The sequence below is a fragment of the Erythrolamprus reginae genome, chromosome 3 (genome assembly GCF_031021105.1).
Source record: "Erythrolamprus reginae isolate rEryReg1 chromosome 3, rEryReg1.hap1, whole genome shotgun sequence".
Lineage (NCBI taxonomy): Eukaryota > Metazoa > Chordata > Lepidosauria > Squamata > Dipsadidae > Erythrolamprus > Erythrolamprus reginae.
The window spans coordinates 134,935,535-134,962,041 of NC_091952.1; the positions used below are offsets into that span (position 1 = coordinate 134,935,535).

General features: G+C 38.0%; 1 protein-coding gene across 1 annotated transcript in view; it reads right to left on the minus strand.

Moving 5' to 3' along the window:
• Window positions 1-26,269, minus strand: part of DDR2 (discoidin domain receptor tyrosine kinase 2) — a 64,394-nt gene extending 38,125 nt beyond the window's left edge. The window contains exons 1-3 of the mRNA XM_070746713.1: window positions 26,054-26,269; window positions 9,906-10,013; window positions 147-249 (exon numbers count right to left, since the gene is read on the minus strand). Of these exons, the coding sequence (XP_070602814.1) occupies window positions 147-249; window positions 9,906-9,993 (191 nt within the window). The 5' untranslated portion in view covers window positions 9,994-10,013; window positions 26,054-26,269. The remainder of the gene's footprint in view (window positions 1-146; window positions 250-9,905; window positions 10,014-26,053) is intronic.
• Between the last annotated feature and the right edge of the window lie 238 nt (window positions 26,270-26,507).

Below are 26,507 nucleotides of genomic sequence, written 5' to 3' on the forward strand. Positions count from 1 at the left end.
TGGCCGAGCCATGCTAATTTCTTAACATAACCCTAACCTTAACTACTTCTCTGGATATTATATTGTAAAACTTCTGAATTAATAGCTGCAGAAATCTGGAATATTAGTCTAGCTGGCTAAAACACTCAGGTTCCTATCCTTCTTACCTTCCATACTTGGCAGCTGTGGATTCTGACCATTGACTTGAAGCAGAAATGTCTTCATCAGGGATGTGCCCACCTGACATACCTAAGGGGTAGCGACAGATAGCTGCAAAAAAAGAGATAGGAAGAGGATAGGAAAATATGTCATTCACTTATAAATGAGTACTGAGAATTTAAACCTCTCTGGCAGACCCCCTTTTCTTCTCCCAGAAAGTTCCCAATAAACGGTACTTTTGATAGGCTGTTATCAGTCAGGCAAGACTTCTAACCTCAGTATAGCTGGGGATGGGGGGAGGTTGGCCCCTTTACCCAGAACAGCTCTGCTCAGTTTTCAATAAACAGAAAGGAAAATGTCTGGGGATCTTACTGCCCAAAATGCAGAACTTAGTAACACCTGTTGAGCCAATTTTGGATACAAAGCGTAGCAATTATAAAAGAGCAGTCAAGTTTGTACAAGGTTTGACAAAAATCAGGAAACAATATCTTTCCTGATTAACACATTTTATTTAAAGGAATGTGCTTTTGTAAACTGAAGCTCGGCATCGCATGTATAAAGTAGCTAAACTGATGTAGTATTTAAATTGGGATGGTGGGGAAGGGAAGAGAAGACATGTTGGTTAAGTAAATTATACGTGAGACAAATTGCAAGTACCTTTTCATGTCACAGTTGTAATGTACTAATAACTCTTCTGAGATGACCTTTTGATGTATGTGAAGTCAGCAACTTCTTGCTTAAGGTGGGTTTTGAAGTTGTGCAATCTTCAAACAGGAAAGTTTTAATAAGAAATTGCCTTACAAAATTAGGAAATATCTAAGGAAAAATTACGAAGAGCCATCCATAAACAAAACAATAATAAGGGTCTGGGACTGGATGGGCTCCCATTTGAAATATATTAAAAAATTATAAATATATTTGAAAATAGACTATTGGAACTATACAATGAAATATTAGAGAATAGCAAGATGCCAAATTCATGGGGGCAGGCATATATTACACTAATAGAGAATGAAGAAATGAATAAGAGCTATGTCCAAAACTATAGACCTATCTCACTTCTTAATACAGACTACAAAATATTCATTTCTATCATTGCAGAAAGACTAAAGATAGTTCTAAATCCAATTACAGCAAGATCAGAATGGCTTTTTGCCCAAAGGTCAAATAAGAAATAACACCAGAATTATAATGAATGTACTGGAATACTATGAAACAAGAGTAGACAAATAATTGGTGCTGATATTTGTCAAAGCCCAAAAAGCATTTGACAATTTAAATTGGAATTTTATAAAAACACAAATTAAAATAACGCAATTTGGTGATAAATTTATTAAATTGATAGAAGGTATATATTTACAACAAACAGCAACTATTTTAGTCAATAGGGAGACAACAGAGAAGATATATATTAGAAAAGGTGTGAGACAAGGATGCCCAGTTTCTCCATTATTATTTATAAAGTCATAAGAAGTACTATTAAACAAAGTGAGAGCCAATCAGGTTTAAAGGTTTGAGGATTAAAGGTGAGCAATACAAAAATCAAGCCTTTGCAGATGACATGGTATACATAATTGAAGACCCCCGGAATTCGGGACCTAACCTATTGACAGATATGGAAAATTTTGGAAAAGTGGCAGGGCTTATAACTGTATCTCAAATTACAAAGTGGAAGAAGAAAGAGTCAAAGAAGTCATGGTTACCTGCAGCCAAAATATAGGACCCACAATCGAATTAGATGATTGGGAAAGAGTATGGAGCTGGAACCCAAATTAATAATCTCCACAGCTTACAAAGAAAGCATACACAAAATGTTCTATCAGTGGCATCTCATGCTGACAAGACTGGCAAAAATTTATCCTGATTCATCCCCCAAGTGTTGGAAGTGCAAAAAAGAATTAGGCACTTATTACCACATGTGGTGGACTTGTCTCAGGGCCAGGACATATTGGGAAAAAAATCAATATTGGTTAAGAGAAATTATATCATTTAATGTAGAATGAAAACTTGAAATATTCCTATTGGGCATAATAGACCCCAATATCCACAAAAACATGTGATACTTGATAATCCATATCTCAACTGTGACGAGGATTTGCTATGCACAATCATGAAAGAAAGAAACTGCTCCCATCAACCTACAAGTGGTAAACAAAATATTTGAAGTGGCAGAAATGAGTATAAAAGAAAAAGAAGATACAGACTATTATCAAATTTGGGATAAATGGTATAAATGGTTAGATAAAAGAAGAAAACTTAATAAAATAAGTAGTATTAGAGATGATAAACTTTGAGAACTTGTAGAGATGGTAGAGTATGTGTAGATAACAATGAGTGAGAAAAGAGTAACTTAGTATAAAAGAACATTCTAACAGACAAGGGTGTAATGAATTAATTATGGTACATAGTATTTGGTAATAACAAATTGAAGAGGAAATATAAAAAAATTATATGAGACTAAATAAGAAATATAAGTGTGCTTAACGATATGAATAACTGCATAAAATTTGATAAGAAATAATTAAGATCTGGATAGTCAAGAGAGAAATAAGATATTTCTCTCTTTTTAAATGGTGTTTCTGTTTTTTACTTTTGTTTTTGCCTTTTGTTTTTGTCTCCTTTTGTTGACTTGCTTGCTTGTTATTGTTATCATGATTATATATATGGTAAATTGTTTTTGTAAATACATTACGTATGTAGCTTTTTTAAACAATAAAATTTATTATTAATTTTTTAAAAAAATAGTCAGACCATATTTTAGCTACGTAAAAGAATTTATTCAGAAAAGGAAACGATAAAGAAAATAACAATTATGTTCACAATTCAAAATTGAAAATAAAATGAATAAAACACAGGTCTACCAAAAAATATTTTTTGTAATCATCGCAGTTGACCTTGTAGTTTTGTAAATCATTTTTTGTTCTGATTTCAATAATGTATAAAGTTTTTCTGTAGCAGGTATAGTTTATGTGGAGCAGCATCACTTTTATAAGGTATAGTAAATATACTGGTGACATTAAGAAAAGAGTAATCTTCATAGCAGAAATAATGTTATAACAAAAATCTTCTATATCAGCCACTTTATGTGATAGAGTAAAATTAAGCATATTTTTGGAATCAGCACATCAAACTCCATAAAACAGACACATTACTTTTCCTGATGATTTTTTTGTGTTGGCCAGTGTAATCAGTATAGCTAACCTAGTTATTTATGGCCTCCTTTTGGGGGTTTTATTACATATCTTTTGCAGACGTGTAGATAGTCGGAAAGGATATTTTGGGCCTTGCATTTTGATGTTCATAGACTTGACATCTTGTTCTTTCTTCTACTGTTCTTAACGTTTATACTTGGTTTTATAGAATGCAGGGGGAAAGGGCAGCCAGCCTCTTAGGGGATACTGTAGTTTTGCTCTATTGAGAAGAATGCTCTATCACTGTTGACTTAGTTCTAACCAACAAATCAGAAAATATCTAGGAGCTATGTCCACTTTCCTAACAATTTTGGATGGATTACAAAGACACAATCTGGTTTTTACCCATTCTGTCTTTGTATAATGAGATTACACAGGAGGGGTTCTTTTCTGAAACAAAAATTGAATTCCTACTAGTCAGTCTTCTCAGTATGCAAAGTCATGTCAAATTCAGCATTTGCTCATATTTACTCATAAATGACTTTTTAAAGAAATGTTTGTTTTTTATATTAAATCAAAAAGTTCATTGATAATATAGTTTTTTTTCTTTCCCCATTTTTTCTTTCTATCTGTTGTGGTTAGCTCTGGCCCAGCTCCTACCCCAAGGAATGTGGAGGTGGAGGTGGGAGAAACATCCACAAGTCACAGGCCTGTTTTGCTCCCGATAGAGTCAGCTAGTGAATTATCCGATGACGAAGGAAGTGTGGGTGAGATGAAAGGGGCTTGGTTGACAGCCCTGGAGGAGATCAATCTTCCTTATCTTCGTTGGATTCCGATGAGGAACTTATAACAGACCCACGCATGCGTAGAGCTATGTATAGGAGAGAACAACTTAAGACATATTGCAGGAGATAAGAGAGGCCACCTGTGGTTTGGTGGGGCTCCAGTAATTAGAGCTGCTGATAAAATAGCAGCATGCTGGCTTAGCCATTGTGGAAGATTATCTGATCGTAGTTTGTCAAGACCGTGCCTTGCTGTATTTAAGACTTTGTTAGGATTCCCGGACTCTGGACTATAATTCATTGTGGGTGTTTATCAGCGTTTGGACAACAGTAGCTGTGAGCCAATTCCCAGTTACTGGGTTAGTAATTGAATTTATTACGGGACATCGTTCTTGGATTGTATTCCAAGTGTGCCTTGTTTGTACAAGAAATCCCTTTGAAGTTTAAAAGGGAGTTTTTTCTTCTCTTCTGTTGATAAAGAACATTTATTTGCACTATATTCTGTGTGTGTGTCTGCTTGGATTAATTAACCTGTAATTAAGGACCTGTGGCAGAACACTATCTTTCTTTTCCTTTCTTTCTCTTTTTCTTTTCTCTTTCATTCTTATATCCACAATTTCCTTTTTTTCTTTTTTTAAAATGCATTGATTTAAATGTCAATGAATAAGATTAATTTTGTTTGATATCTTGAGATGTATTGTTTTGTGATTTTTTTTGTTTTTTTCTAATAAAAATTAAATAAAAGTAAGAAAAATTCTCTCCTGTTAAGTGGACAGAGAGAGCAATGTTTATCTCCAAAGGAATCATCTTTGAAGCAGTGCCTCCTAAAGCCATTTGGTTATACAGTACTATTTTCAACAGATTCTCATCAGAAAAAACAAACAAACAACAAACAATCAAACACCTACCTCGTTTGGAATAAAATAACATCTATTGACACCCTCTTGCAGATACTGGGAAAGGATAAAAGTTTCTAACTGGGCAAAGACCTACTCTTGACCTTTTGGGGCTGTCATTCCACCTTTTGACTATCATACAAAACAATAGGTATGTATCAGATACAAAAATCATGGCTTTGTTGTAACTCTTAGTAAGTACAGTGGGTTTTCTGCGAGTGAATTGTAGCAAAGGAGAAAGAATGAGATTTCCCCCGTGCCATATTTAGCAGTCTGAATGCAGAATGGCCAACTAAGCTTATGGTAAGGTAAATAAAACCCCAAAAAAGTGCAGCATAACGTTCATTTTATATATTTTCTGTTTAGCCCTCAGATCAGGGAGAATGCGCTTTGGAGAAATGGTGGAATAGATCCCTTCCCAGCCTCTTCCTCCAGTTTAGAAATGGAAAACTACAAATGCTTCTGATTTGCAAGAGGTTAGCCAAAGCATTTCAGAAGGCTTTGCTCAGCTACCTGACATTATTTTTGTAAACCTAGCTGCCAGAAGAACTTCTCAAAGAGCTGCTTATTTTACAGTATTTACCGTCTGACCGCTGGATCCAGCCCAAAACTCTCTCCATAGTTGCGTGGAAGTTAGTGCTTAAAAACCAAGCTACATGTGGCATGAAAAATGGAGCACAACTGAACTTTTTATACAAATTTATATTGCTCCAATCTAAGGATAACCAACTAGCCATCTTCCAAATCCTTCAGATTACGACTCTTACAATCCCTTGCATGTTAACTAAAACTAACAGGAATAATATTAAAACTTGTAAACTGCTCTAAAATATTCAACAGAGTCCATACATTCTAGAATGGTATAGACTGGAGTGATCTTATCCAGTAAAATTGCCTTCAGATTCAGATAGGACAGAAGAAACTAAATATTTCTCACATGTATACAATTTCCTGCAAAAAGATACAGTAGCTAGCTAGCATCTTGAATAGCCTGACATAGCTTAAAATTAGAATTAGATGAAGGGTATAAGTCCATTAATAACTATAACAAACAATACCTGCAGATTCAGACGTATGTCTCTCACTGCCAGACTGTTGGAAATAAATAGCAGAAATGAGAATTCCTGCCCAGATCATAGGTTTTCTGGAAATCACTAGCCAAGTGCTACCAGAAGCAGAGCCCTGTGACAGATGGACTTTTAGTTTGGTTCAGTAGCAATCGTTTTCAGAGATCAAATCAGATAATAATTAAAAATGGCCTAAAAGAACTATTATTTATTAAAACGGTAATTTCAAATGCCTGAAACAGCCAACATTCCTTTAAGCAAATCCTATTCAACTATTGCATTCACCAAAATAAATTCAGTAATTTAGTTCTAGCTACATTTAACTTTTGGTTGAAAATACAAAAGGCATACAACGGACGTACATTGCCTTTGGAGTGCACTCAGAGCGCCATTGTAATATTACAGTGCTTTCTAGAATCTAGAACATCAACTAATTCAGTGCTGATATTTATAGTTCTACATCTCTCCATTTTGTCTTCTGCTTCACCATTAATGCCACGTCCTCCAGGAAGAAAATTAACTACATAGTTATTACACATAGGAAATATAAACGGTGTGGTTTCCAGTAATCTCAGGCACCTGGACGCAGGGGACTGAGATCCAGAATAGATTATATGTTGGCCATGCAGTTATTTATACTGGAATCTTTTTTTTAGGTAATAATATATTTATCACAGAATTAGAGCTATGAGAACACTACAAAGAGATAGAGAAAATTCTTTTTGCAGCCATCCAGTAATAATCAGGATGGATACACACACACACACACACACACACACACACACATACACAAAGAAAACTAAGGCTAGTAAGTATATTTCTTACTGCCTATACATTAATGGATACTAGCTATATTCCTTCCCCATAAAACAGGGATCTTTAAGACTTTTCTGGAGCCCAGGGTGGTGTATGTCTCAGAGGCACTGGGCTAGAGATAGGAGACCACGTGTTTGAGTTCTGCCTTAGGCATGGAGCCAGTTGGAGAATTGGAGGCAGCCATTCTTTTAGCCTTAGGAAAAGGGGAAGGCAAACCAATTGTGGAAAATATTGATTAGAAAGTGCAAGTATTTGTCCATGTAGTCAGGAGTCAAGAATGACTCAAAGATAAACACACACACACACACACACACACACACACACAAAGTTTTGGAGGGTGCTGCTATTTTCCATCAACAACCATCTGCACAAATATGCCATTTCCTGTCATTACACTATGGGAGATTAATACCATCTGCAAGAGATTTTAGTAGAAAAATGGGGGAGGAAGGAGTTGGGTGATTAACTCACTTTTTACTAACTGATTCTTAAGAAACCAGGCAAGTAATCGGAGAGATTGACACAAGACTGACACAAGAACATTCTGTTCATGAAACTACAGCTTTTGCATTATTCTCAACTAAGTGAGACCTCCTACTTTGGGGAAATTTAAGACTCTGGTCGTTTTACATGAAATTTGATATTCCCCAATAAGATTAACACAACTGGATAGTCTTACATCTGGCTGCTGGTTATAAATCTGATCCAAAAAACTTAATGAATGATACTGCATATGCCTGTGAATCTGAAAGAAGAAAAATATTATATCAAGAATATTTTTATATCAAGATAAAGAAAAAAAAGCAGATCAATCTGAATATAATGGCTGCATGTATAATAAAGATGCTGGAACAATCCTTCATTACTTCAAAGAATGGCAAATACCAGGGTTCTCTATGTATTTTTCAAGGTAACATGAACTCTTTTTTTAAAAAAAATATTTTTTATTGTATTTTTTTAAAAAAGACAAACAAAAACATACAACATTAGACACTCAAGGAGCTACCATTGCTCCACTTAACATGAACTCCTTATAAGGAACTGGGAAAAGTATTGTATGGGTTCAAAAGTTTGGAGTATATTGAAGCGCATTTTAAAATTTGGTTCCTTTTTAACATTCAAGAAAGTTTCCGCCCATCCCTGAGAAAATGTTGAAGGGCAACTAGAACCCAGCTGCTTAGTGATTCTTTTCTGCCAAAGAATGACATTTGACCCAGTGCAAATGCAATTTTTGTACTGAAAATTGAGTAAAATTGCAGCTGGAATAAACTAGGATTCCATTGGCCACATGTAGCTGGAGTTGTGCTAAAAAAATAGACTGCTCAGAAATTTCATTTTTGTTGCTCAATAGCATACATATTCAGAGCCAAGTTAAGATCTTGCAAAAGAATTGGATGTGGGAAAACAGGAAGTCAGAAGACACCATTGTTTTTAGTGGTAAGTGAAAGGAAGGGGCCTTTTACCAATCTATTACAGCTCCCCAGTGCTCATTTGCATTCCAGTCATATACTTTCTGGTGTGGGACAAATAAGAAGGAAGGAAGCGCAAAGGAGACAGAGTGGAGATTTCTCATCTCTCATCAACCATCCTACTTCTTCCAACCGACCATCTCACAACAACAAATCGACACCTACCAACCAGAACCACAACAACAAAAACAAAATGTCATCCCTAACACCACAAACAAAGACTGGGAAAGTGCGCTCCTTACTACCTCTAACCAACCCAAAACCTACTCCCAACACAAAACCAATCTCCAATGCAAATTATTAAATGCTAGAAGTATAGTCAATATGTCAGACTTCCTCCTCCTTCTTGACTCCTCAGTCTTTGATAAAGATCTAAAGTGCCAAAGCCCACTGCAACAACATCGCCAAGAAGGCCTCAAGAGTTGTTAATCTAATTCTACATAGCTTCTGCTCTGGAAATCTCACACTACTTACCAGAGTTTACAAAACGTTCACCAGACCCATCCTAGAATACAGCACATCTGTTTGGAACCCATATCTCATTTCTGACATTAACACCCTCGAAACTGTCCAAAGAAGAGCCCTTCACTCCTCTACCTGAAACAGAATTCCCTATGAAATTAGACTTACAATCCTGGGTCTTGAAAGCTTAGAACTACAACGCCTTAAACATGATCTAAGTATTGCCCACAAGATCATATGCTGCAATGTCCTGCCTATCAAAGACTATTTCAGCTTCAACCACAACAACACAAGAGCACACAACAGATTCAAGCTTAATAGCAATAGCAATAGCATTTAGACTTATATACTTTTATATAAGCACTCATAGTGCTTTTATAGCCTTCTCTAAGCGGTTTACAGAATCAGCATATTGCCCCCAATAATCTGGGTCCTTATTTTACCCACCTCAGAAGAATGGAAGGCTGAGTCAACCTTGAGCTGATGATGAGATTTGAACTGCTGAACTACAGCTATAACTATAGTTAGATGAAATAGCCTGCAGTGCTGCACTCTAACCACTGCAACATCCTAGCTCTTAAGAATTAAGGTCTAAGGATTATATGTTCTAATTGTCCATATCCCTAGTTGTGGGAATAAAAACAAAGAATTTGGGGAACAATATTTATTTGAAGGCCCCTGTTCCTCCTTTTAACTTTGTACTGAATTCTTGTTCTTCTCCCTTTTTTATCCCTTAAGAATTCTATTTGAACTTTTTAAAATTTCACTACCTTAGTGAAAATACTGGTTACTTTCAATCATTTTGGATAGACTCTGTTTATGCCTTGAGCAATTGTCACCACCAAAAATCACTTATAGGCACAAATATTTTCTGGCTGGTTAATCAGGGCTTTCTTTGCCATCTTATTAGAGTTAATAGAGATTTATTTATTTATTTATTTATTTGATTTTTATGTCGCCCTTCTCTTTAGACTCAGGGAGGCTTACAACATGTTAGCAATAGCACTTTTTAATAGAGCCAGCATCCTCTTTTTTGTCCCTCTCCAACAATCAGCTACTCCACTTTACAAAACTATGATATATTCAAGTTCTCACATTTTGTGGAACTCATAATACTAGCAGTAGCAGCATTCTTCTCACTTACCTGGGTTGACTTGAGTTTTCACAGCTGTTGGAATATCCAGCAGCAGCAGGAATAGCAAAGGCATCAGTCTCTGAGAAGAAACAAGCATCTTCGAATATTCCCACAGACCTTTATCAAAGGAAGAGAGTCAGAATCTATCATTAATAACATACTTATTGTGAATAACGAAATAATGGGTGACTTTAAAAGTAGGGATATAAGCTTCTTTTGGACTTAAAATGATGTTAATTAAAAACATCTGATAGTTATTAGATAACTATAAGAATGTGTATCAGAGACTGCTAGCAGTTGTAATGGTAGCCAATCTGAATAGTTTAAAAAGAAAATTATACAGTTTCATAGGGAATAACCTATTAATGTTTACAACACTGATAAATACAACATTTATTACATCTTGTATCATAAGTATCTTCAATATTATTTTCTGGGAAGTAACCATGGAAGAAGCCTATCTCCTTTCAGTCCAGGCTGAAAGATGACATGCATTAAAGATGATTGGTGTGCTGTATGCATGCCATCCTTTCTCTCATACTAGCTGTCCTACCAGATCAGCCAATGATGAGCAACATCCCATTCCACTTTGCAGGCCTTTGGTAAACTGGGTGGCCAGCATGGCAGCTGGCAAGAGCTGTTTCCCTTCTACTAGTGTTGGGCGAACCCAACGAAGTTCGGGTTCGGCGAACTCACCCAAACTTTGCCATGAAATTCAGGTGAGTTCACCGAACCCGAACCCGAACTTGAACCCGAACCCGAACCTGAGCAGCAGCAAGCCACTGCGGCGTCCTTTTCTGTAAAACTAAACAAGGAGGTGAGGAATTCACCACCTCCTTTTGCTTCCTTTTATTTTTACAGAAAAGGATGCTGCAGCAGCGCTGCAAGCAAAAGTAGGTGGGAAATCCCACAATGGGATTCCGGAGGCGGGGCTTTGATGTCACGGAGACTCCTTCCTCCCCATTTCGGCCGGCCAGGAACAGGAAGTAGTCTCCGTGACGTCAAAGCCCCGCCCCCGGAATCCCATCGTGGGATTTCCCACCTCCTTTTGCTTGCAGCACCGCAAGCAAAAGGAAGTGGGAAATCCCACAATGGGATTCCCCACTCTCCTCCCGGGCGGTGGTGTTTCACAGTGTTCGAGCGAGCACCGAACCTGAACTTTACCCGAACTTTTTAAAAAGTTCGGGTTCGGGTTTGGGATGCCGAACACTGCAAAGTTCGGCATGAACCTGAACTTTGCAAGTTCGGTTCACCCAACACTACCTACTACAACTCCAGCCTTGCATGGAGAACCCAGCTGAGGGTTTGACATGTAGGAGAAGGAAGAAAGTTAAGTTTTTATGAGCAGTGTTGAGCAGTGTTGTGGCAGATCAGTTTGACCGAATCTGTGCAGAGATGTGAGCATCTTAAATGGAACCTACAATATGATCCTGATTTTTGAGCTCCTTACTTCTACACTGTTCCTGGATCTTTAGGCAAAGAGCAATTATATGTACAGCACCAGTATAATCATCGCTGAGCCATCTGCTCTGACACTGCCAATGTATTATTTACATTACAACTAAACTTCAACAACATGTTCTACTTGATGCCATCTTTAAAAGATTATCTTGTTAATTCAACTAGTATAAACTAAAGTAACCAAAAGCTTATTGGTGCCCAAAATTGATTTATTTACATGGCCACTCATCTCATACAAGTGACACTGGACAGTATACAAAGATTAGAAACACCCATACTCAAAATTATCCTTCTATGGCAGTGTTTCTCAACCTTGGGCGTTTGAAGATGTGTGGACTTCAACTCCCAGAATTCCCAAGCAACGCTGGCTGGGGAATTCTGGGAGTTGAAGTCCACACATCTTCAAACGGCCAAGATTGAGAAACACTGTTCTATGGCATATATCCCAACGATAATCTAACTACATCATTCCAATACTGAAAGCATGGGAATTCAGTTTAAGAAGTTGGGTTTTAATCTTTAAAATCCTATATGACTTTGCCTTTCTCAAACTGGGCACACCCAGAATATAAAAAATGGGAGGAAATACTTTTCAGAATTATTATTTGCTTATTGCTTCACAATTTGCCTTTGTTGTAAATGATGGTAAATTGGCAATCAGAATTCTTCCAAACAATAAAATAGCTGTTCATTATGCTTGAAAAGAGCATATAGAGCATATAAGTACCATCTAAAGCAGACCTGGGCAAAGTGCGGCCCAGGAGCCGGATGCGACCTGCCCACTGTCTGTGACCGGCCCATGGAGGTAGGAAGGAAGAAAGGAAGAAAGGAAGGAAGAAGAAAAGAAGGAAGGAACGAAGGAGAAATGGAGGAAGGAGAAATGGAAGAAGGAAGGAAGGAAGGAAGGAAGGAAGGAAGGAAGGAGAAATGGAGGGAGGAAGAAAGGAAGGAGAAATTTTCTTTCCATGCCCTTTTTCAAAAGTCCAATAAATGCTCATTTTTTAATTGTTCATTGGTTTCATTGTCCTTTCCAAGAAATTTAAAGCAAACCCCAACCCCACCTCTCGGGGGGGGGGGGGGGGGAGAGGAGGAAGAAAAGGAATCCAAAGCCACTATGTTTTCTCAACTGACAATGTAGATCAGTTGAAGAGAGGCACCTGAAAGGAATATTTTGAAAGAGAAGTAAAGAACTGCCCAAAAGCAGAAATAAAAGGCAAAGAAAATCAGAGAGACAGGAGCTTCTCTCCATCTCGAGAAGGAAGGAAGGAAGGAAGGAAGGAAGGGAGGGAGGAGGGAGGGAGGGAGGGAAGGAAGGAAGGAAGGAAGGAAGGAAGGAAGGAAGGAAGGAAGGAAGGGAAATATCCATACCACCCCAGAGTTCTTAAATTGCTGCCCCCCTGACTGATTTGTTTAACCAATCCGTGTTAACAGGAGATGTTCCTGAGGATTGGAGAATGGCCAGTGTTGTGCCTATCCACAAGAAGGGCAGTAGAGAAGAAGCTGGTAACTACAGGCCAGTTAGTTTGACATCAGTTATAGTTAAAATGATGGAGACTCTACTCAAAAAGAGGATAAACCAGCACCTAAAAAACAATAACTTATTGGACCCAAATCAGCATGGCTTTACTGAAGGCAAATCATGTCAGACTAATCTCATTGATTTCTTTGACTATGTCACAAAGGTGTTGGATCAAGGTGGTGCCGTGGATACTGCCTATCTGGACTTCAGCAAAGCCTTTGATACAGTTCCACATAAAGAGCTGATAGATAAATTAGTGAAGATTGGACTTAATACCTGGATAGTTCAGTGGATTTCAAGCTGGCTGAAGCGTAGACATCAGAGAGTTATTGTTAATGGCGAGTATTCTGAGCAGAGACAGGTTACAAGCGGTGTGCCGCAAGGGTCTGTTCTGGGTCCTATTCTTTTTAATATGTTTGTGAGTGACATAGGGGAAGGTTTGGTAGGGAAGGTTTGCCTATTTGCCGATGACTCTAAAGTGTGCAATAGGGTTGATATTCCTGGAGGGGTCTGTAATATGGTAAATGATTTAGCTTTACTAGATAAATGGTCAAAGCAATGGAAACTGCAGTTTAATTTTTCCAAATGTAAAATAATGCACTTGGGGAAAAGGAATCCTCAATCTGAGTATTGCATTGGCAGTTCTGTGTTAGCAAAAACTTCAGAACAGAAGGATTTAGGGGTAGTGATTTCTGACAGTCTCAAAATGGGTGAGCAGTGTGGTCAGGCGGTATGAAAAGCAAGTAGGATGCTTGGCTGCATAGCTAGAGATATAACAAGCAGGAAGAGGGAGATTGTGATCCCCTTATATAGAGCGCTGGTGAGACCACATTTGGAGTACTGTGTTCAGTTCTGGAGACCTCACCTACAAAAAGATATTGACAAAATTGAAAGGGTCCAAAGACGAGCTACAAGAATGGTGGAAGGTCTTCAGCATAAATCGTAGCAGGAAAGACTTCATGAACTCAATTTGTATAGTCTGGAGGACAGGAGGAAAAGGGGGGACATGATCGAAACATTTAAATATGTTAAAGGGTTAAATAAGGTTCAGGAGGGAAGTGTTTTTAATAGGAAAGTGAACACAAGAACAATGGGACACAATGTGAAGTTAGTTGGGGGAAAGATCAAAGGCAACATGAGAAAATATTATTTTACTGAAAGAGTAGTAGATCCTTGGAACAAACTTCCAGCAGACGTGGTTGGTAAATCCACAGTAACTGAATTTAAACATGCCTGGGATAAGCACATATCCATTGTAAGATAAAATACAGGAAATAGTATAAGGGCAGACTAGATAGACCATGAGGTCTTTTTCTGCCGTCAGTCTTCTATGTTTCTATGTTTCTAAGGAAGGAAAGAAGGAAGGAAGGAAGGAAGGAAGGGAGGGAGGGAGGGAGGGAGGGAGGGAGCGGTGGGCAATTAATTTATAATTATAATTATAATATATAATTACGGTATATATATAATATATATATAATATAATGTAATGTAATGTAATGTAATATAATATAATATAATATAATATAATATAATATAATATAATATAATATAATATAATATAATATAATATAATATAATAATAATTTATAATTTATAGTATAATTAACTCAGTTCTACCCAATAATATACAGTATTGGGTAGAACTGAGTTAATTATAATAATCCGGCCCTCTAAAACCATCCCAATTTCTCATGCGGCCCCATGGCAAAATTAATTGCCCATCCCTGATCAAAAGTAATTACAATTATAATTTTTTTTCAAAAAGGCCGGATGACAAATTATTTCCAGTACTTGCTTCTTCTGATGATGTATAAAGCTCTGTTAGAATATTGTACAGTGGCTTTGCAGTACATGTATTTTCAATATCTGTGTGGTTATGGACAAATCCATATTAAATGAAATATGGGTTAGCTGAGCAGATGCTGAAAATATTGTGAAAGCTATTGAACAAAGTCTGTCTGGTTCAGGATCTGCCTTAAGCAACCAGCTGTCTCACAGATTATTTCACTATGTTTCTTGACTTGGGTTCATGAGAAACCTCTTTTTACAGTATCAAACACTCCTGTAGGGCTTGAAACAGACTGTGCTTGCTTAGGAAGGGAGGAGTTTAAAAAAAAAAAAGAATTATGCATTTTATACATAACACAGCATGCTGAACAAGCCATTTATTTTGGATCCTGTCAGCTGTCCGAGATAAACCAGACAGGAAAGAGTCCAGTTGAATGAACTCTATTTTATTATATAGCTACATTAACAGGTCTGAAAGCACAAACTTCTCTCTGCCACTTTTAACTACTTGACCTCTCAGCGGCTTTCGATACCATCGACCATGGTATCCTTCTGCGCCGGCTGGAGGGGTTGGGAGTGGGAGGCACTGTTCTTCAGTGGTTCTCCTCCTACCTATCCGGTCGGTCGCAGTTGGTGTTAGTGGGGGGTCGGAGGTCGACCTCGAGGTTTCTCCCTTGTGGGGTGCCTCAGGGGTCGGTCCTCTCCCCTCTGCTATTTAATATCTACATGAAACCACTGGGTAAGATCATCCAAGGGCATGGGGTGAGGTATCATCAGTACGCTGATGATACCCAGCTGTACATCTCCACCCCATGTCCAGTCAATGAAGCAGTGGAAGTGATGTGCCGGTGCCTGGAGGCTGTTGGGGTCTGGATGGGTGTCAACAGACTCAAACTCAACCCGGATAAGACGGAGTGGCTGTGGGTTCTGCCTCCCAAGGACAATTCCATCTGTCCGTCCATAACCCTGGGGGGGGAATTATTGACCCCCTCAGAGAGGGTCTGCAACTTGGGCGTCCTCCTTGATCCACAGCTCACATTAGAGAAACATCTTTCAGCTGTGGCGAGGGGGTGTTTGCCCAGGTTCGCCTGGTGCACCAGTTGCAGCCCTATCTGGACCGGGACTCACTGCTCACAGTCATTCATGCCCTCATCACCTCGAGGTTCGACTACTGTAATGCTCTCTATATGGGGCTACCTTTGAAAAGTGTTCGGAAACTTCAGATCGTGCAGAATGCAGCTGCGAGAGCAATCATGGGCTCCCAAGGCATGCCCATGTTACACCAACACTCCACAGTTTGCATTGGTTGCCGATCAATTTCCGGTCACAATTCAAAGTGTTGGTTATGACCTATAAAGCCCTTCATGGCATCGGACCAGAATACCTCCAGGACCGCCTTCTGCCGCACGAATCCCAGCGACCGGTTAGGTCCCACAGAGTTGGCCTTCTCCTGGTCCCGTCGACTAAGCAATGTCGTTTGGCGGGACCCAGGAGAAGAGCCTTCTCTGTGGCGGCCCCAACCCTCTGGAACCAGCTCCCCCCAGATATCAGGGTTGCCCCCACCCTCCTTGCCTTTCTCAAGCTCCTTAAAACCCACCTCTGTCGTCAGGCATGGGGGAATTGAAATTTCCCTTCCCCCTAGGCTTATAGAATTTATATATGGTATATTTGTATGTATGAGTGGTTCTTTAGATTGGGGGTTTTAGATTGTCTTTTAATATTAGAATTGTTTACATTGTCTTTTTATATTGTTGTTAGCCGCCCCGAGTCTTTGGAGAGGGGCGGCATACAAATCTAATAAATAATAATAATAATAATAATAATAATAATAATAATTAGGGCTGGTACTTTCTAGGTTTCTTTCTCTGGCCCTTAAGCCATGGGGGCTTCTGCCTCTCTTGTCTGATTGCTTCTTGGAAAGCTTCTCTTTTTATTTATTTATTATTTAATATTTGTTAATTAGATTTATAGGCCACCCTTCTCCTCACAGACTCAGGGCGGCTTACAAGAGTAAAATTCAATCTAACAATAAAAATAGTCAATTATGAATAATTAGAAAAGTTAGAAAGATTAAAAAAACCAATATAACACAATCATCCATCATTCACACTACTGAGCAGAGTGGGAACTATCGCTCACAGCCCCAGGCCTGCCAGCCTAGATAAGTTTTCAATGCCTTCCAAAAGGCAAGGAGAGTGGGGGCGGTACGAATCTCTGGGGGGAGTTGGTTCCAGAGGACTGGGGCCACTACAGAGTTGGCATTGTTTGGCTGACGGGACCTGGAGAAGGCTGACTCTGTGCGACCTAACCGTTTGCTGGGATGTGTAAGACAGAAGACGGTCTCGGAAATAATTTGGTCCAATGCCATGTACGGCTTTATAGGTGATAACCAACACCTTGATTTGCATTCAGAGACCAATCGGCAACTAGTGCAGGTCAGGGAGTGCTGGACTGATATGAGTGTATCTAGGTCTGCCCACATGGCTCATGCGGCTGCGTGCTGCATTAATTGAAGTCTCTGAACATTCTTCAAGGGTAGCTCCAAGTAGAGCGTGTTGCAGTAATCAAGCCTCGAGATGATGAGGCCATGAGTGACTGTGAGAAGAGACTCCCTGTCTAAATAGGCTTGCAACTGGTGCACCAGGTGAAGTTGTGCGGAAGCCCCGCTAGCCACAGCCAAGAAATGTTGCTCTAACCTCAGCTGTGGATCTAGGAGGACTTTCAGGTTGCAGACCCACTCTGAGGGGGTCAAATCCCCCCCCCCGAGTGATGGACGGACAAATGGGATTGTTCTTGGGAAGCAAAACCCACAGCCACTCAGTCTTGTCTTCCCCTCATTCCCCAAGGTAATCCACACATTCCATTACAGATCCTGACATAATGGTGGAAAAGATTTTGTAGGTACTCTGAGCAAATGGCTGAGTGATCTACTTGTAAATAGGTACAGATCTATTATTACAATTATCTTACCTACCTATCTTGTAGTTTCACTTCCCACATTGTGCTGCATAATACCCAGGATATATTTTTCCTCTTTCCAAGTGAAAATGGGAAGGCCGTGACTTTCAGACGAAGCTAAGCTACAGCTTCTTACCGGTTTTATTTTCCAAGAAGATTGACTCAGCCTTCCATCCTTTCGAGGTCATAAATTGAGGAGCCAGGTTGTTGGGGACAATACACTTATGTTGTAAGCTGCTCAGAGAGAGCTGTAAAGCACTGTGAAACAGTATATAAGCCTAAATGCTATTGCTCTTATAGAGATTTACTTTCATAATCTTCCAAATTCTATTGCAGGAAACCTCTGGGTATGTATGAGGATTCTATTCTGCTTAATATTTTATTTTAGAACTATATTGGTTACTGCATTTGGTAGGAATTATGCTATCTGTTTTTACTGTGTCTCCTTGTGTGAAGAAGTACTGTTCTATTAAACTCCAATTGGATAAGGAGAGAAAAAGAAAGTAGACATTATAGGTCTCTTCTCTTGTTCTCTTACTGGCTTGCTCACTTTCTCATTGACAGCCTCGAGAATTTTTGTTGTCTTAACAACACACTGGTAGTTCTGCTATTCAATAACAGTGGGACAAAAATGAAACTTCTCTTATACATGATTTGATTGAGGATGAGAGAAAGGGAGTTAGGAAGAGTTTCTACTTTACATTAAAGCTATTGTACATCAGTACTACTATATTATCTCAATGCTAAAGGTAAAAGGAAGAAGAAACCACTATGATTTAGTAATTATGTAGGGGCTATAGTCAATGAAAAAAAAAGCTGCCTATAGGACGTATAAAGAGTCTGGAAGTATAACTGACAGAGAGGTGTATAAAATGAGACAGAAGGAGGTGAAACAGATAATATATGCTGTTAAAGCCTCAAAAGAGGAAGAAATTCAGAAGGGGGATAAAATCTTCTTCAGATATATTAGTGATAGGAAGAAGAAAAACTGCAGCATCACAAAGCTTAGTACTGGGGATAATGCATACATTGATGGGAATAAGGAGGTTGCTGAACATTTGAATAGCTACTTCTGTTCAGTTTTCTCAGAAGGCAGCTTACAATATAATACTATAGATGGATATAGCATTGCTTCCAGCTGTAGAGATTCAGCTCCAGTGATCTCAGTGGCTGATGTCTTAGAAGAACTTGAACGATTAAAGATAAATAAGGCAATGGGTCCAGATGGCATCCACCCCAGAGTTCTTAAAGAATTCAGATCAGTGATTGCTACCCCCCTGACTGATTTGTTTAACCAATCCCTGTTAACAGGAGATGTTCCTGGTGATTGGAGAATGGCTAGTGTTGTGCCTATCCACTAGAAGGGTAGTAGAGAAGAAGCTGGTAACTACAGGCCAGTTAGTTTGACATCACTTATAGTTAAAAAGATGGAGACCATACTCAAAAAAAGGATAAATCAGCACTTTAAAACCAATAACTTATTGGACCCAAACCAGCATGGCTTTACTGAGGGCAAATCATGTCAGACTAATCTCATTGATTTCTTTGACTATGTCACAAAGGTGTTGGATGAAGGTGGTGCTGTGGATATTGTCTATCTGGACTTCAGCAAATCCTTTGATACGGTTACACATAAAGAGCTAATAGATAAATTAGCAAAGATTGGACTTAATCCCTGGATAGTTCAGTGGATTTGCAGCTGGCTGAAGCGTATATACCAGAGAGTTGTTGTTAATGCCGAGTATTCTGAGCAGAGACTTGTTACAAAGAGTGTGCCACAAAGGTCTGTTCTGGGTCCTATTCTTTTTAATATGTTTGTGAGTGACATAGGGGAAGGTTTGGTAGGGAAGATTTGCCTATTTGCCGATGACTCTAAAGTGTGCTATGGGGTTCATATTCCTGGAGGCATCTGTAATATGGCAAATGATTTAGCTTTACTAGATAAGTGGTCAAAGCAATGGAAACTGCAGTTTAATATTTCCAAATGTAAAATAATGCACTTGGGGAAAAGTAATCCTCAATCTGAGTATTGTATTGGCAGTTCTATGTTAGCAAAAACTTCAGAAGAAAAGGATTTAGGGATAGTGATTTGTGACAGTCTCAAAATGGGTGAACAGTGCGGTCAGGAAAGCAAGTAGAATGCTTGGCTACATAGCTAGAGGTATAACAAGCAGGAAGAGGGAGATTGTGATTCTGCTGTATAGAACGCTGGTGAGACCACATTTGGAATACTGGAGACCTCACTACAAAAAGATATTGATAAAAATGAACGGGTCCAAAGACGGGCTACAAAAATGGTGGAAGGTCTTAAGCATAAAACTTATCAGGAAAGACTTCATGAACTCAACCTGTATAGTCTGGAGGAGAGAAGGGAAAGGGGGGACATGATCGAAACATTTAAATATGTTAAATGGTTAAATAAGATTCAGGAGGGAATTGTTTTTAATAGGAAAGTGAACACAAGAACAAGGGGGCACAATCTGAGGTTAGTTGGGGGAAAGATCAGAAGCAAGGGGAGAAAATATTATTTTACTGAAAGAGTATTAGATGTTTAGAACAAGCTTCCAGCAGATGTGGTTGTTAAATCCACGGTAACTGAATGTAAACATGCCTGGGATAAACATATATCCATCTTAAAATAAAATACAGGTAATAGTATAAGACCAGACTAGATGGACCATGAGGTCTTTTTCTGCCATCAGTCTTCTGTGTTTCTATGCTATCCATGTGTAACTTTCTGAGTTTTCCCACTGCTTTTTCATTGTTCTTCTTACTAAAAATTATTTAAGATATCTTTTGAATGAAAATATTTAAAATTCCATTAGTTTGGAAATGACCGGGATTCTAAAGCTACCAAAATCTTGAGTCTTGATCATAAGATTTATTCCCACAAATATGTTGGGCAATGCTCTTCTTGCTGCCAGTTACTTGGTTTCGTTTTTAGAAACATAGAAACATAGAAGTCTGACGGCAGAAAAAGACCCCATGGTCCATCTAGTCTGCCCTTATACTATTTTCTGTATTTTATCTTAGGATGGATATACTGTATGTTTATCCCAGGCATGTTTAAATTCAGTTACTGTGGATTTATCTACCACGTCTGCTGGAAGTTTGTTCCAAGGATCTACTACTCTTTCAGTAAAATAATATTTTCTCATGTTGCTTTTGATCTTTCCCCCAACTAACCTCAGATTGTGTCCCCTTGTTCTTGTGTTCACTTTCCTATTAAAAACACTTCCCTCCTGGACCTTATTTAACCCTTTAATATATTTAAATGTTTCGATCATGTCCCCCCTTTTCCTTCTGTCCTCCAGACTATACAGATTGAGTTCATTAAGTCTTTCCTAATACGTTTTATACTTAAGACCTTCCACCATTCTTGTAGCCCGTCTTTGGACCCGTTCAATTTTGTCAATATCTTTTTGTAGGTGAGGTCTCCAGAACTGAACACAGTATTCCAAATGTGGTCTCACCAGCATTCTATATAGCGGGATCATAATCTCCCTCTTCCTGCTTGTTATACCTCTAGCTATGCAGCCAAGCATCCTACTTGCTTTCCCTACTGCCTGACTGCACTGTTCACCCATTTTGAGACTGTCAGAAATCACTACGCCTAAATCCTTTTCTTTTGAAGTATTTGCTAACACAGAACTGCCAATACAATAGTCAGATTGAGGATTCCTTTTCCCCAAGTGCATTATTTTACATTTGGAAACATTAAACTGCAGTTTCCATTGCTTTGACCATTTATCTAGTAAAGCTAAATCATTTACCATATTGCCGACGCCTCCAGGAATATCAACCCTATTGCACACTTTAGAGTCATCGGCAAATAGGCAAACCTTCCCTACCAGACCTTCCCCTATGTCACTCACAAACATATTAAAAAGAATAGGACCCAGAACAGACCCTTGTGGCACACCGCTTGTAACCTGACTCTGCTCAGAATACTCGCCATTCACAACAACCCTCTGGTGTCTATGCTTCCGCCAGCTGCAAATCCATTGAACTATCCAGGGATTAAGTCCAATCTTCACTAATTTATCTATCAGCTCTTTATGTGGAACCGTATCAAAGGCTTTGCTGAAGTCCAGGTAGGCAATATCCATGGCACCACCTTCATCCAACACCTTTGTGACATAGTCAAAGAAATCAATGAGATTAGTCTGACATGATTTGCCTTCAGTAAAGCCATGCTGATTTGGGTCCAATAAGTTATTGTTTTTTAGGTGCTGATTTATCCTCTTTTTCAGTAGAGTCTCCATCATTTTAACGACAACTGATGTCAAGCTAACTGGCCTGTAGTTACCAGCTTCTTCTCTACTGCCCTTCTTGTGGATAGGCACAACACTTGCCATTCTCCAATCCTCAGGAACATCTCCTGTTAATAAGGATTGGTTAAACAAATCAGTCAGGGGGGTAGCAATGACAGATCTGAGTTCTTTAAGAACTCTGGGGTGGATGCCATCTGGACCCATTGCCTTATTTATCTTTAATCGTTCAAGTTCTTCTAAGACATCGCCTTCTAAGATCACTGGAGCTGAATCCGTACAGTTGGAAGCAATGCTATATCCCTCTATAGTATTATTTTGTAAGGTGTCTTTTGAGAAAACTGAACAGAAGTAGCTATTGAAATGGTCAGCGATCTCCTTATTCCCATTAATGCATGTATTTTTCCCAGTACTAAGTTTCGTGATGCCGCAGTTTTTCTTCTTCTTATCACTAATATATCTGAAGAAGGTTTTATCCCCCTTCTTTAGAGATTTGGCAATTTCTTCCTCTTTTGAGGCTTTAGCAGCATATATTATCTGTTTCGCCTCCTTCCGTCTCATTTTATACACCTCCCTATCAGCTATACTTCCAGACTCTTTATACCTCCTATAGGCAGCCTTTTTTTCATTGACTATAGTCCTTACATCATTGCTAAACCATAGCGGTTTCTTCTTCCTTTTACCTTTAGTTATTTGTCTTACATACAGTCCAGTGGCTTTTAAGATGGCCTTTTTAAATACAGTCCACTGGGTGCTCGCTCCTGCCATTTTATCCCTCCCCTTTAATTCATTTTCTAAATATTCCCCCATTGCATTAAAATTTGTTTTTCTGAAATCCAATACTTTGGTTGCATTATAGGATTGCTCACAATGAGTTTTTACATCAAACCACAAACATAGATGGTCACTGCAACCTAAATTTTCTCCCACCTTGACATCTGAAACCCAATTCCCATTCGTAATTCGTTTTTAGAGTTTTTTGACTCATAGTACTTAGAGGACACTAAAAGGATGCAAAGCAAAGTGTCTGTCTCAACATCAGTTACACTTTTGGACATAATGGAAGGAGGTTGCCTGCCAGCATTTTATGGTAAGAGAAGGCACCAGCCTATGAAAAGAGGAAAAGTAGGCTGAGGTGGCAAGAAGTATCCTGGGAAGCAGAAATGCCTTGTTGCCAGTGGCTGAGTGGGAAGATCCATTATGGTACTCATGTTGTGAAACAGTCCAGAAATATTTTCAAAATATGAAATACATCTTTATTCAGACTACATCATTAATTAAGTAAAAGCACAGAATTCTTCTGCAAACTCAAACTGCAAATGACATGCTCAGTATTATTTGTTTCTGAAAATGTTTTTCTTTAATTAGTAAATACTCTGAATTGTTTTTTTAGGGAAAAAGCATTTATCAAACTAGCATCAGGGCTATTTACTACTAAAATTTAAAATATTGTAGACTTTGCCATTTTTCGTAAATCCACAGCACTGAACAGACATTTTTTTAATCTATTGATTTAGAATTTGAACAAGTTAAAGATACAAAGATATAGTGGATGAAGAATATAGGATATTCAATAGATAGAGATAAGTGGCAACAAATTTGGGAAAGAAATTATAAAATGTCAATGTCAACCAGCGTATAAGGAGAATATATATAAGATGTTTTATAGATGGCATATGACACCAGAAAGATTAGCAAAAATGTTTGAGAATAGATAAATGAAATGCTGGCAATGTAATCAGTTACCAGGCTCTTTTTATCATATGTGGTGGACATGCACAGAAGTTAAAAAATTTTGGAAAGAGATTTAGCAATGGATACAGAAGATTTTGAAAAGGACTATTGAATTTAAAGCAGAAATATTCTTATTAGGTATTTTACCAGAAAATTTTAATAAAGAAGAAACATATTTGATTATACATATTTTAACAGCAGCTATAATAGCATATGCACAAAATTGGAAGCTGAATAAAATTCCAGATGAAAGAGAAATATTACGTAAGATTTTAGATTGTGCTGAAATGAATAGGCTTACTTTAAAACTTAAAGATAAAGAGGAGTGTGATTACTATAAGATTTGGGGAAAGTTTTATGAATGGTTGGAAACTAAAAATAATTGAGAAGTATTTTCTTTTACTTACTTTTGAAGAAACACATGATGATTTAATTTTAATCTATTAAAGACCCAGATGATGAAATAAGGACTGGTGGCAGCATTGGATAAGGAGTTAACACAGAGATGAAAGGATTAAATTAGATATTGAGTTAAGATGTTAAGATGTTAATGTTTTATTATAAATAGAAAAAGGGAATATAAGGGACTGGATTTTATAATATTGTTATTTGTGGATGAAATATATCTATGTGTGGTTAATTTTAATTAACTTAGCAAAGAAGAGGATAAAAAGTACATATTGAAAATATTATTAGTGCTTTTCTCTCTCTCTGAATGTTTAACATATCTAAGAAATATTATTAATTATTATTTTAAGCATTGATTCTGTGTTTTTTATTGCTCGTGTTGTTTTAGTATATGTTGAAAGAAAAATAGAGAAAAATTTTATAACCCCCCCCCCCCCAAAAAAAGAACAGACATTTGCCTTTATGAAACCATATCATCCATTCTGGCTTTGCGATAGATTGCTAATAGACTTTGAAAAAAACCTCCTGAGCATCATGCAACATGCAACAAATTGCACCATGTTAAGCAAATGTAACAGTAAACACACTAATATCTATGCATCTCTAAGGAAAAATACATGAACAGTACATTAAGATCAGAAGGGTCCAACTAGAACAGGATGTTGCTTACTTCCCATAACATCTCATCACTTATTTCAAAGAAAAAAGTGTCAGAAGATAGCAGCTTACTCAGTTTATTAATTTTCCCTGCCATCTATCCATTAGAACAGCAGGAAAAAATGTAAATAAGAATAAAAGTTTATATTGCCTCTGGCAGCTCCATTTTGCTTTAATGGACACTGATTGTCTTTGGTTAAAATCTTTTAATTTAACCTTTTGAAAGCTATTGAAGCCACTGATGATCACCACTTACTTTGAATTGAGTTCCATAATTTAACTGTGGGTAATTAATAGTATTTTGTTTAATCTGATCTAATCTATTGTATTGGGTAACTTACTAGTACTAAATAGAAGACAAATCTTTCTGTCAATTTTCTCTACTTCTAGTTGTTTTTATACTTTGTTTTTATACTTTTCATGCATCCAGACACTTTTCATGAGTTATGCAATAGGAGGAATCAATTTGTGACCAAATAAATACCTGACTAGGAATCGGAATCAGTAACAACTTCCATATCTATATTTCACAATCATTTATGTTTAAATTTAAGTTTTTTAAAAAATAATAATCATGCACCTTTAGAAAGCGTAACTCTTCTTATGAGACAGATATATGTGTTAAAATGTATTTGAATACAACCAACAGCCCGGATGTAGAAATATATCTTCCTTAAAATATATTAAAAGGCTGTTTTCCTATTTGAAAGTATGGTAATAGAATTAACCCCATGCCACCCTCTCTTCATCCGCTACGTTTTGCTCTCCACTGGGATGAAAATTCCCAGGGAGAAAAAAGAAAAAGCACAGGTTCTGGCCCCTTTCTGAGCTTTGTCTTGGTAGCTTTGCCAGGAAAAGATGCAGGCGCCACCAATAATAGGACAAACAATCATGAAACACAGGGTTGTCACGAGACGCGCGCACGCATCCAATAAAAGAGAGAGCTTGAAAATGTCTCATAATTTCCCAAGAGAAACAACTTAATGCGAATGGAATTCTCAACTACTGAATCAACAACTTGAAAACTCAATTAGCCACAAAAACAAGAAATACCAGAGGGTTTTTATGGTTTCAGAGCCTTCTCTTTGACACCATCAGTGGCATCTGTAATCAACCAGTCTGGCCTGCCATGCAAACATTTTCTTTAAAGTACGATAGTTATTTTATCTTTTTATGTGGCAGGCATGCCAGGGAAATGCCTTTTCATAATATTCTCTTTCATATAACTTAGTTTTTCCCCTAACACTGTCCCAAGCCAGACTAAGAAATGGCTGAGACGTCTATTTCGCTCCTTCCACTAGATAGACCCAGAGGAGGAAAGTTTGCTTATCTGTTTATAAAAAGCATCATAAAATCCATACCTGTGTGTTAAAATGACCTTTCAACAGAGAAAGTCAGGAAGTTTCCAGAAATTTAATCCACAACTTTAAGGGAAAGTAGATAGTTCTTGTTTTCTCTCCCTAGATGGAGAAGCCGGTCTGAAAAGAAACTTCTGTAAGGCTGATGCAAGATGCCTTTGCGAGCAATTTAGCATTCTGAGGATTCCTGGGACCAGGCCAGAAATCCCACAATCCAACATATTTCACATTTGGTTTCAATTAGGAAATGAAAAAGGAGAAAGAAAATCACCAATTGAAACTCAGTTCTCTTTGGAGGCTCTTTTCCCTCACTCAAGGGAACTGAAGCTGAACTATAATTTACAACAAAGCTCATTCATTGGAGAGTGGAGAGCTATAGTGAACTGGCTCCAACAATCTGTTTGCTTTTCAAACATGAAAAATATATGACCTCTTGTTTTTATTTTCCTTCTGAGTT